General features: G+C 36.2%; 1 protein-coding gene and 1 long non-coding RNA gene across 2 annotated transcripts in view; one reads left to right on the top strand and one right to left on the bottom strand.

The window, feature by feature from the left end:
• Window positions 1-5,374: 5,374 nt before the first annotated feature.
• Window positions 5,375-6,195, bottom strand: LOC307151264. Its single transcript, XR_013819858.1, has 3 exons — window positions 6,152-6,195; window positions 5,601-5,675; window positions 5,375-5,510 (listed from the first exon to the last, which is right to left on the bottom strand). It is a non-coding gene; the product is annotated as an uncharacterized lncRNA (long non-coding RNA).
• Window positions 6,196-16,424: 10,229 nt separating this feature from the next.
• LOC307151284 (N-acylneuraminate cytidylyltransferase B-like) overlaps window positions 16,425-16,827 on the top strand; it is a gene marked incomplete at its 3' end in the record, with an annotated part of 48,017 nt that continues 47,614 nt past the window's right edge. Inside the window, exon 1 of the mRNA XM_079859236.1 lies at window positions 16,425-16,621. Coding sequence (XP_079715362.1) covers window positions 16,586-16,621 — 36 coding nt within the window. The 5' untranslated portion in view covers window positions 16,425-16,585. The remainder of the gene's footprint in view (window positions 16,622-16,827) is intronic.

Raw genomic sequence — 16,827 nt, 5'->3', positions numbered from 1 at the left:
TTAAATAAGTGCCTAGATAATGAAATCAGGCTTTTTTTTCCAGAGTTGGAAGAAGGGACATCAAGAAATGCGGCTTTATCACTCGTGTCAGAGGTTGCCTACTCACGCGCCCATCCCTGGTTTTGACTTGTGTTTCTCACACTGATAGATGGATAGAGTGTGCAATAAAAAAAAATAAAAAAAAGATTATAAAATAACAATGAGTTAGGCCTATATCAAATTAAATAAGATAATACCATCATGTCTTTCATTGATGGAATTTGTTAGTTGTTAAAATGGTCTTTGAATTTGCATTTCAGCTAATTTAAATGGCTTAATTAAAAATCCACACTTTTGTAGTATTAGGCCCTGAGAGCACCGCAAAAGTTGTGTTCTAGCACCTCATTGTGGTTAAATTTTGTAAATGCAGGTTAAATCTGCTCATAACCTTGTATTGTTGGGACCCCAGTGTTAGGAGAGTTGTAACACCATCAATTCCACCAATCAGGGATAAGCTAGGAGTCCTATGACCATTTAAGTGTTTATTTACCAAATTTATACCTGATCCCATCTGAAAGTCTGTGAAGGCTGGAAATAGGTGCATGCAGATTTTACGAAGAAAAAAATTATTTTGAGATAATATAACTTTTTTCACCAAAACTATATTTTGTTATTTGTATATTAGATTAAATAGTATTTTCTATTTTTTTAAAACTAATTTCAAACCATTATGCTTATATGGCTATACACTGGCTGACAGAGGTGTGGGTTGTAACACATCTTTAAAAAGTGTTACAACCATCTCCTTACATTATGAGACCTCAGAGACCATGAAATTGTATATATTGATCCATTTGGCAACTAAAGTAAGTTGTAAGTAGTGTTACAACCTGGTGGTGGGATTGTAAAGGGACACCATGTATTTAACATTAACTCTTAAGGGCTGTGATATTCTTACAGAGGTTTGAAATGGCTTTTGTAGAAAACAAATGTGGGTGTTTTGTACAAGTTTGAGCATTCCTGCTCAAAGATTCAGTTAGTTACAGATGCTAAAGCAAAAAGTGTTACAACCATACCCAGTCACACCCTATATATCCCCAAAGAGATATTTGTGTCAAATCTGTTCTTGAGTCAAGCTCTCTTTGAATACATGTCGGTACACAGTCTCTCTATATTCAAACATATTAAGCAATAATTTTGACAGTAAAGACTGAGTGAAGGTTCAGCTATAGGAAATTCATGAGAAACAAACACGCTCTCATTATTCTGTGTGTATACACTAGGTCATATAAACATGATTTACTGGTGACTGTGATTTTTAATGTTTTATAAGCTGTCATTTGACATTTTTTTTTTGACAACTGCTTTATGAAATGAACTCATTCAATAATTAAATAATTGATTATCTTTACAATGGAACTGAATCAACACTGAACTGACTTCAGCTGAACAACAGCCGAAATGCATAATTTTCCTGTTGATTTTACTGCTGTGTATTTTACATGCACATTCCCAAAACTGTTCCCAAAACTGGCGGCAAGTAGTTTGGGAAGCCCTTGCTTGCTCCACATAGTAGAAACAGGTCTGTCAAGTTAATGACGAAGGGAATTAGAGAAAGGTGTAAAATCATTCTTATATCCTGTCGAGTACTTGAACTGCAAAACTGTTTTTTAAGGTCCTCAAAACTCTTTTGTTTTGATAATAGGATTACTGGTGGAACCATCGACAGTCTTTGCAGTTCTTGCAGGAATTATGGGATCCTAAACACTTAATATTCAGTTCTGGAGTCACCTTTTTATTTCCACGAGCCCTCAAAATGCTTTGGGGGAAATTAGAAGAACTTAAATTCTATAGAAGGGTAATAATCGTAAGATCTATGACTAACTCCCCTGATGAAGCTGGTTCTGCAACATCCATTTTCACTTGAAACGGGTCTTGCCACAGAAGAAGCCTATATATACAGTACAGGCCAAAAGTTTGGACACATTACTATTTTTAATGTTTTTGAAAGAAGTTTCTTCTGCTCATCAAGCCTGCATTTATTTGATCAAAAATACAGAAAAAAAAATTAATATTGTGATATAGTATTACAATTTAAAATAATTGGTTTTCAATTTATTATACTTTAAATTATCATTTATTTCGGTGATGCAAAGCTGAATTTTCAGGATCATTACTCCAGTCTTCAGTGTCACATGTGACATCCAGTCAATCACATGATCCTTTAGAAATCATTCTAATATTCTGATTTATTATGAGTGTTGGAAACAGTTCTGATGCCTAATATATTTGATGAATAAAAGGTTGAAAAGAACTGCATTTATTCAAAATAAATTTTTTTTTTAATATAAATCTTCTTTATTATCACTTTTTATCAATTTAACACATCCTTGCTGAATAAAATTATTGATTTATTTAAAAAAAAAATAAAGAAAAAAATTACTGACCCCAAATTACTGACCAGTAGTGTATATTGTTGTTATAAAAGATTTCTATCTTGAAAACATTTGCTGCTTTTTTTTTTCTTTTCTTTTTTCTTTTTCTTTTTTTTATTCATCAAAGTATCCTAAAAAAGTATCACAGGTTATGAAAAAATATTAAGCAGCAGAACTGTTTCCAACTTTGATAATGAATCATCATATTAGAATGATTTCTAAAGGATCATTTGATAGACTGGAGTAATGATCCTGAAAATTCAGCTTTGCATCACCGAAATAAATGATAATTTAAAGTATAATAAATTGAAAACCAATTATTTTAAATTGTAATACTATATCACAATATTACATTTTTTTCTGTATTTTTGATCAAATAAATGCAGGCTTGATGAGCAGAAGAAACTTCTTTCAAAAACATTAAAAATAGTAATGTGTCCAAACTTTTGGCCTGTACTGTATATATATATATTTCTGAAAGAAATTAATACTTTTATTCAGCAAGTAAGTAAGTAAGTAAAATTTGTTTATACTGCGCCTTTCACAGACTAGGTCACAAAGCGCTTTACAATAGACAATAAAACATAATAAAGAACAAAATAAAATAAAATAAAATAAAAAAGATACAATTTTCAATATATAAAAGGACAGAGATGAACAAATGAGTCTTCACTTGTCCCCTAAAACTGTCCACATTCTCAGCAAACCTAATACTGGTTGGCAAAGCATTCCATAGTGTGGGTGCCATAGCGGTGAAGGCTCTATCCCCACCTGTCTTTAAACGAGTGCGTGGCGTAGATAGCAGATTTTGGTTATTAGACCTGAGAGACCGGAGAGGGATATGAAGATGAATTATGTCAGCAAGATAAGCAGGGGCCTGACCATGTAAAGCCCTATAGGTTATGGTTAAAATTTTGAATTGGATCCTGTAAATTACAGGAAGCCAGTGAAGGGAGCAGAGTATCGGGGTGATATGGGTGCGCCTATTTGATCTAGTGAGTAACCTAGCAGCAGAATTTTGAATAGATTGCAGTCGATGAAGAACAGATTTGTTAAGTGAGGAGAAAAGTGAGTTACAATAATCAATATGAGAGGAAATGAAGGAATGAATGAGCATCTCCAGTTCTGAGTGAGAGACCACAGACCTCAATTTACTAATATTACGTAAGTGGAAAAAACATGATTTGGTCAGTGATTTGATGTGTGTTTCGAAAGATAGAGATTTATCAAATGTCACACCAAGGTTCCTTAAACTAGGCCGGACCGCAGATGACAAAGGTCCAATGTTCTGCATGATCAGAGGGATAGCGCTGTCTGGCACTACAATTAAAACCTCCATCTTATCTGGGTTCAGCTGCAAAAAACTTTCAGCCATCCAGCTGTTTATGGCATCTATACAGTCTAAGAGCCTTGAAAGTTTGGATGACTCATTTTGCCGGAATGTAAAATGAAGCTGAATGTCATCTGCGTAAAAGTGATAAGAAATGTTAAAATCACGAATAATCTGACCCAAAGGCAACAAGTATAAAATAAACAATATTGGACCCAACACTGAACCCTGTGGGACACCACAAAACAGGGGTGATGATGCAGAGTGGGAATCACCAATATAGACATCAAAACTTCTATCTGAGAGATATGAGGTAAACCAATCTAGGGCCACTCCCGATACGCCCACCCATTCATGTAATCTCCTAATCATGATATGGTGCACTGTAAAAATTAAAGGTGCCTGGAGGAACCTTTTGGGGTTCTTCACTTCACCACACCGGCGGAACCGTCTGTAGATCCTCTAGGCACCCTTTAAAAAGGGGCGGTTCTCTGAGGAACCACACAGGTTTCCTGAGGAACTCTTATATGAAGCACTGTGTGGAACCACTTTGGGTGCCTCCAGGAACCAAATTTCTATTTTTATTTTATTTGTATTAAATTAATTTCATGTTGTTACTACGGTTACCATAAACTTCTATTATAATAAACAAACTGAACCAAATACAAAATAAGAATTGTTTATTACATATTTTAGATCCATTTTAATACATACACTTCAATGCACTTGGGGAAAAAAGCAAGTAATAGATTAATATCAATGAATACACAGACAAAAAATTGCATAATACATAAGTAACATGAATAATCAACCATGTGTATACAATAGGCTACACAAGAAAAGACATCTCAACAAAATGCATAGAAAACACATGTTCCATGTAATAAATCAATGTAAAAAATTAAAATTGACTAATTAAAAATGTCCATCTTCACTTAACTTTAAAACATTTGTGTTTCAGTCCGATGGTTAGTCTGACATCACTGTTTCCAAGTCCAAAAGCTCTATCAGATGCCAAAAAAACAACAACAGTGCTAATATGCACTCATTGTTCTGTAATATTCCTGAAAATTATGATCCTACCCTTGATCTCTATTCCGAAATCTCAGATGGTTTAGCTATTCAGCTATTTTGAATCATAAAATGTTGAAGTCTGGGATGCCGTGAGACTGGAGACTGTAATGTACACTATGGTTTTTGAAAAGCTTAAATGTGTGACTTGAATCAACAGTGCTCATAAATGGTTGTTGAGTATTCTCAATATCTAGAAACAAGATAAAGGAAGTAGAAGTAGAGGCTTCGACCCGGAAACAGTATTCCTTACAACAAGCAGAAAACATTTTCCATTTTAACAGAGTTAAGGTGCAGTAAAATTATCTGTTGTTCTGTGAATGTTCACTGGTGAATTCAGTCATTTCAATAAGAATCCACACGATCAGCAATTTTGAGTGGTGGTTCATACATTACATTGTTACACTGCTGACAATGGTCAATGGACCTTTTTGCCAGTGTAATTTCACGAAATTCACAAATGTGACGCACCTTTACTCACTGCAACATAAAATGCAATCAATTATAAAATCTTCACAAGGGACATGTGAGGTACTTAACGAGTTAGAAAAGTGAAAAGGTGCATCAGCTTCTTTTTTTGTTTGTTTTTCTTCTTTTCTGGTGGATGGTCCAGGCACTTCAATGATTTTCAGGTCTACAGGAGGATTTTTATTCTTGTTCAAACTTCAAACTTGTATTTCAGCTTACCGAGGTCCCTGCAAAGTACAAAATGTACTATTAGTAAGGTTATTAAAGTGATAGTTGTGAAATTTAAATAATTTCCTCAGCCTAGTGACGTTCCAAACCTGTTTGACTTTCTGTCTGTGGAATCCAAAAGCAGATCTCAGGCATAATGCAACCCCTGTCACCATTCGCTTTCACTGCATGAAACACAAGCAGAAAAAAATTGTGTAAATCATTCATGTAACCATTCTTATGCACACTTGTCTAGTTTAATTCAATGCAACAATTTATGTAAAAATGGTTAAGCTCCAAAAATGTCCCAGAAAATATCCTAAAAATAATCAATGAATTCACAACTCATGTGTTATGGTTTGTGTTGTAAGTCTTATGAAGCCATTTAATAGCTTTTTCCCTTTTTTTCCGAAAAAGACCAAACTTGAAGTTATAATTTAGGGTTCAAATGTCTTATATTCAAATCCATATGATTAAGGTATAGCCTATAAAACATGCATAGCATTATTGGGTCCAAACCTGTGATATTACATGATGTAACATGAATGAGATTTGAGATTTTCAGAGAATAACTGATTAAAAAACAAGTACACAGTCAAACAATACAATTGCACACAGAGTTCATAGTAATAAAGTACTTGCATGTGGTGCAGGTACTTACTGTAATTCAATGTTGCCACTGAAACATTGTACTGGTTGTTCTGGGGAAACAAAATAACAAAGCTGGTTATTCACAACATAATATTTATTGACCACTAAATGGATTCAAAATGGTATGTGAGAGAATGAGGGCACCTGTATTAAGTAAAGTTAGGCTAAACAAAAACAGACCAAACTAACTTATATTAACCTGCTTTTGTTATTCATAACAAACGCCAATGATGACAGCAGGAATCAGCTAAATTAGTTAGGCTGTATATCAGCAATTTGAAGACACAGTTGTACAGAATATGTTGAATTGAATGACTAAATTTAAATCAATCTAAGACAATAAGTAAATAGTTTCCATTTGTTCATTAGATCAACGTAGTTAGCATCGCGGCTAAAACCTTCATACCAGATACTGTACAATAAACGAGTGGTAAACACTGTAAAAACGTAGTAATGTATAATACATTTAGTTTATATATAGTGTGTTTGAATATATAGTGAGTATTTATATTTCTTTGGCGAGTTTACAAACCTTGTAACGGAGAGCCGAACAAACAGCGGAAGCTTTGATGAGGAGAGCCGTTACTTTCAAAGTCGATGACGTCGATCAGCTGAGCTTTGTTGCGCGCGAGCAGCGCGAGCATCACTGAAGCGACGACAGCAGAGGAATAGCAGCAGTTTCGTGACTGAATAAAACCTTTATCCTCCTGGTTCTTCTTCTTCAAATAATCATTTATGAAGAAGTAAAAAATATTATTTTATTACTATTATTTATTCAACAATAATTAATGAATTTTTATTATTAATATTATTATTATTTAGTGTTGTTGTTTAAGGTTTAAATTAATCAATAAAACAGGCCTATAGCTACTAAATAAATGTAAGCTACCCAGGTGAAAAAGACGTAGGCTACTGTTAAATGTATTAAAATGCATTAAAGTAGGTTATATTTGTATTGAAGGCCTACTAAAAACACACTGAAGTACATTTTTAATAGTAGCCTACGTATTTTTCACCTGGGTATGTATACTGAATCAAACTTAAGTAATAATTGGATAATAATAATATCATTCTGGCCTCACTGAACCATTGGGTTCCTCCAGATGCTGGCTTTAACATAAGAGATCCTCCAGGAACCACTTAAATGTTAAAAGATCTTCCAATAACCCTTTTATCACATTCAAGGTCCTCTATTTTCCCCCAAAGCACTTCGAGGTCTCATGGTAATGAAAAGGTGACTCCAGAACCTCTGAACTAAATACAAAGTGCTTAAAGGATCCCATAAGTTCCAGCAAGAACCTCAAATATTGTCAATGCTCCTCCAGTAACCCTACTATAGGAGAAAGAGCTTTGAGGCACTTAAATTACATTTTTAAGTTCCTTGAGTATCCGACAGGATATTTGAGGCTCCTTTAGTTTTTACAGTGTGGTCCACAATATCAAAGGCAGAACTAAGGTCTAGAAGTACCAACACTGAACATAGACCTGCGTCCGCAGCCATTTGAAGGTCATTATAGACTCTCACCAAGGCGGTCTCAGTAGAGTGTCTTTTCCTAAAACCTGACTGAAATATTTGTCATACAACTCCAAATCCTCTAAAACAGCTGTAAGTTGATTAGCCACAACTTTTTCGAGGATTTTGGACAAGAATGGCACCTTTGAAATTGGCTGATAGTTCTTCAAAACTGTTGGGTCCAAATTAGGCTTTTTTATTATAGGTTTAATAGTGGCATGTTTAAAATAGGATGGGACACAGCCTGTGGCCAGTGAGGAATTGACAATAGCTACTATACCAGGGCCAATGGCAGGGAGTGCTTTTGAGAATAATGAAGATGGTATTATATCCTGTGGGCAAAAGGACACATTCATTTTATTAGTCAAATTTAGCAGATCAAGAAGGCTGATTGGTTTAAAAGACTCAATGGTAATAGGCCTAGGTGGGCGAATACAGTCGCTTAGACGAAGAGATTAGATTAGAAAAATAAGCAGCACTAGATTTCGCAACTAAATTATTCAAATCCTGCATAAGTTCCTTAAGATACTGTACAGACGGTGCACTTCAAGCCTGGTGGATTTCCACAGACGTTCAGTCGTACGGCTCCTTAGACAACGCACATCGTCCGTCATCCAAGGCGAGGTGTTACAGATGGGCTTAGTTTTTATCTTTAAAGGAGCCACTTCGTCCAACACAGAAGAGCAGAAATTGTTAAAAGATTGCATTATTAGCAAGGATGTGTTACTGTAAGTAATAGTAAAGATTTATATTGTTAGAAAAGATTTCTATTTTGAATAAATGCTGTTCTTTTTAACTTTTTTTCATCAATGAATCCAGTTGTATTGATTTTATACAACAATTCAATAAACGATAAGTTAATAGGCTTTCACACCTCACACAGAAGTCATTTTCACATCCAACAGCTGCCTGTTGGTCAACGTGGCGAATTCACATGAGCAACTGAACCCGATGGGAAATCTGGGTGGAGAAATCATTCACCCACATTCCCTAGATAATAAATAACACTTTATGTGTCTGGTAATAAATAATACACAACCAGGCCACTTCCCCTGTTGCCATCTGGTCAACACTACAGATCACTGAGCACCAGAACAGCCAGGCACAAGAACATTTTTTCACTCAGGCCATCTTCCTCATAAACAGTTAAATGACCCTATACACTGTAGGCCTACTCATATATATTTAGCATAGGCTACATTTTAACCTAGGCTATTACTTTCAGGGGTGGCCAGGTAAGACCCAGTGATTTTATTGGGGTGGCAAAAAAGTAAATAAAAAAAAACAATCAAAATGCTGCGTGAACTCAACCAACCAGCACGTTCAGCGCCCAAGTCCCAACCCTGAAAGTTCCTGAAATTTAAATAAGTTCTACCTCGCAAGCAGGGACTTTCAGACGGGGACGTTTTTACATTTAGACCCTGGTTACTGCGGTCGAAAGACACGGAGTACCACCCCAAAGATCCTTGTTCCTGGGGAACGTTTTTGCAGTGGAAACACAGCTTTGGAAATTACTTTGCTCCAAAGAGATGAACAACCAACTTGTACTCAGAGATGGGCATAAATACATAGAAATGTATTTAAAATACAAATACAAAATACTGTGTGAAAAAATTTATTTAAATACAAATACAGTATTTTGTATTTTGAAAATACACAATATGCATGTGAAATTGGCCATCCAGTGCAGGTATAGGTCACAGTGAATGAAGAAACTACATAGGCGTACTGACTTTTCATTCCTAACCTCATCTCTGCCCTCTCTGTCATCCTTTCTTTCTTTCTGGCAATTACAAATAAACTTATGCAAAATAGCAGCCATTTATATACTTATTTCTGGTTACAATGTAGTATATTACTTGTGGTGAACACTAAAAAAATCATACTGTATGTAAAACTGTGGGAACCTTTTCTGCTATCTAGCAAAGAATATGGATGGGCGATAATATGACCAAAATCTCAATTTTACTTCACAGTAACAATATCATGGTTTCACAATTCTCAATATCAGTTTTGATTCCACAGCAAAAAACTGAATTTCAAACTCTTTTGAGGTGTTTTTTTGTTTTGTTTTGTTTTTTTGTTGTTGTTGCAGGTAGTCTAATACTTTTAAAGTAATTTTATGTTTATTTTATGTAAAGTTTATTTTTTTTCTATAAATTTATTAAAATTAGAAAGTGTATGGCGTGAAAGTGAAAGCTGCACGGATAAATTTGCTTACCCCACAAATAGGCCCATCTACGTAAACAATTTAGAAAAAGTTCCATCAATTCAAACTTTATATCATCGCTATGATGTGAAGTGTCATATCACCCAGCCCTAACATGCAGTAATGCTTTACACACATTTGACAAGCTAGTTGATAAAAATCAACAACCGGTCAAGACTGGCTTATGCTATTTTCCCACTTGTCTGTGCTCTTTTATTATGTTAACTGAAGTGAATTTTATTTTAACTTTAATCAACAAGTAGAATTGATCATGACATTCTCACCTTATAAAAAAGAAAAAAGAAAAGAAAAAATCGCTGATCCATTGCTGAATGTTTGAACTAGTTGATGCACAAAATCAATACCCTGATAAAGAGGTTGACTGGCAAAAAGTATTTTATGTATTTTGAAAATACAAAAATACTCATCTTAAATGTATTTAAATACAAATTACATTTGATTTTTTCCAAAGGCTTTAAAATACAAAATACAAAATAGTCTGGACCCTGTAGGAGCTCACTATTCAAAGACATCCCTTGGAAACTTGCAGCACAGTCAAACACCTCTCTCAGTTTCTTCTTCTGTGGATGGTACACCTAATTGTGAGGAATATACCAAATTTGACCATCTTGACAACTTAAATGTGATGTAGGCACCTTGACTGTGTAACCTTTGCTTAGCATGTCATTCATGAAGTTTTTGTACTCTTCATGAAAGGAGCGATTTTTTTGTGTGAAATTTCCTTTTGAGATTTAGTGTTCGCTGGACAGCTGCACTTCGATTGTTAGGCATTTGGACAACCGTTTTCTTGATTGGGAGGTCTTTTTTAGTGGTACCACTACTGTAGCATTGTGAAGAAATATAAATTATTAACGTTTGAAAATTTCGTTTTGTTTTCGAATGTTAGTTTAATATATAAAATTCTTCATGATTTGGCCCCAAGAGTGTTTGTGAAATCTTGTGAAGAGGCAGGACTTAGAACAATACGAGCCTCCTCCAGAGGAGATTGTTATGTCAAGTCAAGTCAAGTCATCTTCATTTATATAGCGCTTTTAACAATGTAGATTGCTTCAAAGCAGCTTTACAGAGATAAGCGTATAATTTAAGGTAACAGAGATTGTTTTGGCTTTATAGCAGAGTTAAGTTATTTCCATTAGTTAGTTTTGATTGATTTGCTTCCGTCGCAACGATCATTTGTTATTAAATTAGGGGCCGCTAAGACGACACCATTCCCTCTACACAGACTTTAAACGCGAACCTGTGAGAATTTTATTTTATTTTGTTGCTTTGGGGTAGGAACGCGAAACGAATTTTCCCGACAACGCCTTATCTGTATAGTGGTAGAGGGATCCTCCATAGGGAGAGACTAGTTGGCACTTCAGCACTGCGTTGTCATCGGTCCAGGCGAAGGTCCTTCGTCAGATCTGGATACGGCCTGGATCCGGCAGGCTGCAGGAAAACCTTGGGATAAACACAGACACTAAAATTAGCGTAGATGCCATTCTTCTTATGATGTAACGAGTACATCAGGATTTATGGGAAGTGTTCCCGGTTCTGGCTGACCTAATATATGCAGCCTAACATTAAATTATAGAAGTCTATAATGTATTATGTGAAAGCTAGGTCAAAGAAATGTGTCTTTAATCTGGCTTTGAACTGACAGAGTGTGTCTGCTTCCCGGACAATGGTAGGAAGACTGTTCCAGAGTTTTGGTGCTAAATAGGAAAAGGATCTACCGCCAGCAGTCGATTTTGATATTCTAGGTATTAGTAACTGGCCGGAATTTTGAGATCGCAATAGACGTGACGGACTATAATGCGTTAAGAGCTCGCTCAAGTACTGCGGAGCTAAACCATTTAGTGCTTTGTAAGTGATCAGCAATATTTTAAAATGTATGCGATGTTTAATAGGGAGCCAATGCAGTTTTGACAGAACCGGGCTAATATGGTCATACTTCCTGGTTCTGGTAAGAACTCGAGCTGCTGCGTTTTGGACCAGCTGTAGTTTGTTTATTAAGCGTGCAGGGCAACCACCCAGTAGGGCATTACAATAATCTAGCCTTGAGGTCATGAACGCATGAACTAATTGTTCCGCATTTGTCAATGAGAGCATATGGCGTAATTTAGATATATTTTTAAGATGGAAAAATGCAGTTTTACAGATACTAGACACGTGACTTTCAAATGAAAGATTGGTATCAAAGAGCACACCCAGGTTCCTAACCGACGACGAAGACTTAACAGAGCAGCCATCAAGTGTTAGACAGTATTCTAGGTTATTACGTGAGGAAGTTTTTTGTCCAATAATTAGAAACTCTGTTTTTTCAGAATTTAGAAGTAGGAAATTACGAGTCATCCAATTTTTTATATCCGCTATGCATTCCGTTAATTTTGTAAATTGATGTTTCGTTAGGTTTTGAAGAAAATATAGAGCTGAGTATCATCGGCATAACAGTGAAAGCTAATGCCATGTTTCCTAATGATATCTCCTAATGGTAGCATGTACAGAGTGAACAGCAGCGGTCCTAGTACTGAGCCTTGTGGTACGCCATACTGAACTTGTGATCGATGAGACATCTCTTCATTTACTGCTACAAACTGATAACGGTCAGATAAGTATGATTTAAACCATGCTAGTGCATTTCCCGTAATGCCAACATAATGTTCTAATCTATTTAAAAGAACGTTGTGGTCAATGGTGTCAAATGCAGCACTAAGATTGAGTAACACTAATAGCGAGACACAACCACGATCGGATGATAAGAGCAAATCATTTGTGACTCTAACGAGAGCTGTCTCAGTACTATGGTACGGTCTAAATCCGGACTGGAAATCCTCGCAGATATCATTTCTTTCAAGAAAGGAACACAGTTGTGAGGATACTGCCTTTTCTAATATCTTTGACAGAAAAGGTAGATTCGAGATCGGCCTGTAATTGACTAATTCTGTAGGATCAAGTTGCGTTTTTTTAACAAGCGGTTTAATCATAGCCAGCTTAAAGGTTTTTGGTACGTATCCTAGAGACAAAGATGAATTAATGATATTAAGAAGAGGATCTAGGACCTCTGGAAGCATCTCTTTCAGTAGCTTAGTTGGTATAGGGTCTAACATACATGTTGTAGATTTAGATGATTTAACGAGTTTAGTAAATTCTTCCTCTCCTATAGCAACGAATGAATCAAATTTTTCCTCAGGGAGACTACAATGCACTGCCTGATGCGATACTGTAGTAGACGGTTGCATAGTTATAATTTTGTCCCTGATATTATCAATCTTATAAGTGAAGAAATTCATAAAATCATTACTGCTGTGCTGCTTGGAAACTTCGGTGCTTGAAGCTTTATTTTTCGTTAGTTTAGCCACCGTTTCAAATAAATACCTAGGATTATGTTTATTTTCTTCTAATAGGGTTGAAAAATAAGCAGATCTAGCAGCTTTTAAAGCCTCTCTGTAAGTAATTGAGCTCTCCTTCCATGAAATGCGAAATACCTCTAGTTTTGTTTTCTTCCAGTTGCGCTCCATTTTTCTGGCTGCTCTCTTAAGGGCCTGAGTGTGCTCGTTGTACCACGGCGTTGGACTATTTTCTTTAATCTTCTTTAAGCGCAACGGAGCAACTGTGTCTAAAGTGCTGGAAAAGAGAGAGTTAAAAGTTTCTGTTGCAATATCAAGTTCTTCTAAGCTATCCGGGATGCTGAGATGATGAAACTGATCAGGAAGATTATTAATAAAGCAATCTTTAGTGGCAGAAGTGATAGGTCTCACATATTTGTAACACGGAGTCGGCTTTGCAGCCTTGGCTAAATGTAATTTACACGAGACTAGATAATGACCTGAGATGTCATCGCTCTGCTGCAGAATTTCAACGGCATCAACATCTATTCCGTGTGATAATATTAGATCTAGAGTATGATTACGACGATGAGTAGGTCCTGACACGTGTTGTCTAACTCCAATTGAATTTACAATGTCTTTAAATGCCAATCCCAATGCATCTTTTTCATTATCGATGTGTATATTAAAATCACCAACAATTAGTACTTTATCTGCAGTCAATATTAATTCTGATAGAAAGTCCGCAAATTCTTTGATAAAGTCTGTATGGTGCCCTGGTGGCCTGTATACAGTAGCCAGCATAAATCTCAAACGTGATTTATCGTTTACACTATATATTTTTACATTAAGCACCAATGCTTCAAAAGAATTATATTTAAAACTTGATTTCTTAGTGGTTTTGAAACTATTACTATAAATTACAGCAACACCACCCCCTTTGCGTTTCAGACGAGGCTCATGTTTATAACAGTAATCTTGCGGGGTGGACTCATTTAAAGTAATGTAATCGTTTGGTTTTAGCCAGGTTTCTGTCAAACACAGCACATCTAGGTTATTATCTGAAATCATATCGTTAACAACGAGTGCTTTAGAAGTAAGCGATCGAATATTCAGCAACCCAAGCTTTAGCATTTGCTCATCTGTAATATAGCTGTTTTTTATTTGTTGAACATCAATTAAATTTTTAACCTTAGATAGGTTTAAACGTTTTTTGGATTTCCAAATTCGGGGAACAGACACAGTCTCTATATGATGATAGCTAGGTGAAAGAGGCTCTATGTGATGGGATTTATCTGACCTTGGTGACGCGAGGCCGCTAGCAGACGGTCGGTTTAGCCAGTCTGTCTGCTTCCTGACCTGAGCCCCAGATTGTCATGTTTGAGCTCTAAGACTATGAGCCATATTACTAGAGAGAAGAGCAGCACCATCCCAGGAGGGATGAATACCATCTCTTTTCAACAGGTCAGGTTTGCCCCAAAAACTTTTCCAATTGTCTATGAATTCTATATTATTAAGCGGACACCACCTAGACAGCCAACCGTTAAGCGAACACAATCTACTAACTATCTCATCACTCCTGCGAACAGGAAGGGGGCCAGAGCAAATTACAGTCCTTGACATCGTACTTGCAAGTTCACACACCTCTTTAATATTAATTTTGGTGATCTCTGACTGGCGGAGTCGAACATCATTAGTGCCGACATGAATAATGATCTTAGAGAATTTACTATTAGCATTAGCCAGCACTTTCAAATTTGCTTTGATGTCAGGCGCTCTGGCTCCCGGCAAACATGTGACTATGGTGGTTGGTGTCTCTATTTTCACGTTCCGTGTAATAGAATCGCCAATAACTAGGGCACAAGTTATTGTACAAGTTGACATACAAGTTATGTCAAGTTATGTCAACTTTAGGTCCTCTACCTTTGGACAGAATGGATCACGAACCATCGTGAGGAACTGATTGGTTTTGCAACAGAGTGAGAGAATGGACAGAAACACTTGTTTTGATCGAGTCAGAAGGATAAAAAAAGCTGGTGTTGCTGTTACCTGAAGTTTACATCAGAGAAGAGGGTGAAGGCCACGGCCTCTGACACTGAACTCAACTGATTCTCTTTCCCATCAGAAACAGCTCTGAGCTCCAGTCCTTCATGTGGAGATCAGAGCAGATCTCTGTCTTTCAACCGACTCCTTTATTTAGTCAATAACTAAAACTAGCAGAATTCAAATTCTGTGCTTTCTGAGAGTATGGATATGACACCTGGATTCGAGAGGAGTATTTACTTAAACCTGTTGTTATAGATTTACATGGTGAACAAAAGTGTGCAAAATGTGTATGATGAGATTCATATTAAACATTTGCATCTGTTATTAGTGCATGCATCTATTAGGGGATTTTGTAAACATTGTGAACATAGCAAAAATTTGCATTTATAATAACTTTAATAACCCATAACTGCAGGGTGTTTCATGTCAAAGTAAAAATTATAATGATACACAGAATTTAAGGAAATACAGTAAAAGTTAAGTTAATTGATCATATAAATCTGTTTTATTTTAAGCACATAAACGCTGTTCTGTTTTGATTAAGCAAAAACTGTGACACTGCTGCTCTCGTGTGGTGAGTGTGAAATATAAATGATGATGTGAAACAAATATATTTCCCTCTCTCGATAGGGTTTTTGGCCATATCGATGGTTGCACCACATTAAATAGGCTATGTGTGCTTAGTTTGGGCCTCTGAATAAAAATGTTGTTCTGTTTTTTTTCCTCCTGGAAGTTCCATTTCTGTCAATTATTTGTCTGGGGCGTTACATGGTTATAATCTTAAAGCTTCCGCTAAGAAACATAGTTCAACACTGCAACAATTACAATATTTGTTTATATTATTATTAATTAACTAAGCAATTAAAATAGATTTAGTAACAATGTCGATTATTAAACAATTTAAGTTACTTGTCTTATATTTTAAGTTCACTCTCATTGTGTCACAGGCTACAGATTTGTTTTTGTTTTCCTCTAGGGATGTTTTTTGTTTTCTTGCTTTATCTGGATATTCTTCAACTTCTATTGACTACATCTATCAGGAGTTTTATGTTCACTGTGACGGTTTTAAAACACAAGACATGTTGTAACGTATAGATACGTTTAAAACGATCAGATATCGCGGAGTGATAGATGTGAAAGTAGCACCGGTCGCTCTGGCAGATAGCCTAAAGACGATCTATTTGTCAGAGAGGAAGCCATGCATGTAAAACGACTCTGATCGTTAAGCATATGGTTTTAAATCTATCAAACTAATAATCTAGTGAATATATAAAATTAATATTAGGCTATTGCCAATCTGCATCCCGTGAATCTCACTTCTCCGTTCCCTCACTGCGTCTCAGGGCGATGGAGAGCCACGGGTTCGCACAGGTTCAGGCTCAGGTGAGTTCGGGTGTCGGTTCCCCGTCCTCTGGACTCCCTCACCGGGCGGCTCTGATTCTGGCCCGGGGTGGCAGTAAAGGAATCCCTCTGAAGAACATCAAGAATCTGGCCGGTGTTCCTCTCATCGGATGGGTGCTGAGAGCTGCCTTGGACTCAGGAGTCGTTGACAGGCAACTACATTTGAGCTTTTCTTAAACAATTTAATA

This window comes from Squalius cephalus (assembly GCF_949319135.1).
Source record: "Squalius cephalus genome assembly, chromosome: 23".
NCBI classification, from domain to species: domain Eukaryota; kingdom Metazoa; phylum Chordata; class Actinopteri; order Cypriniformes; family Leuciscidae; genus Squalius; species Squalius cephalus.
Note: the sequence above shows the minus strand (reverse complement) of the source record. Positions and strands in the feature narration are given on the sequence as shown.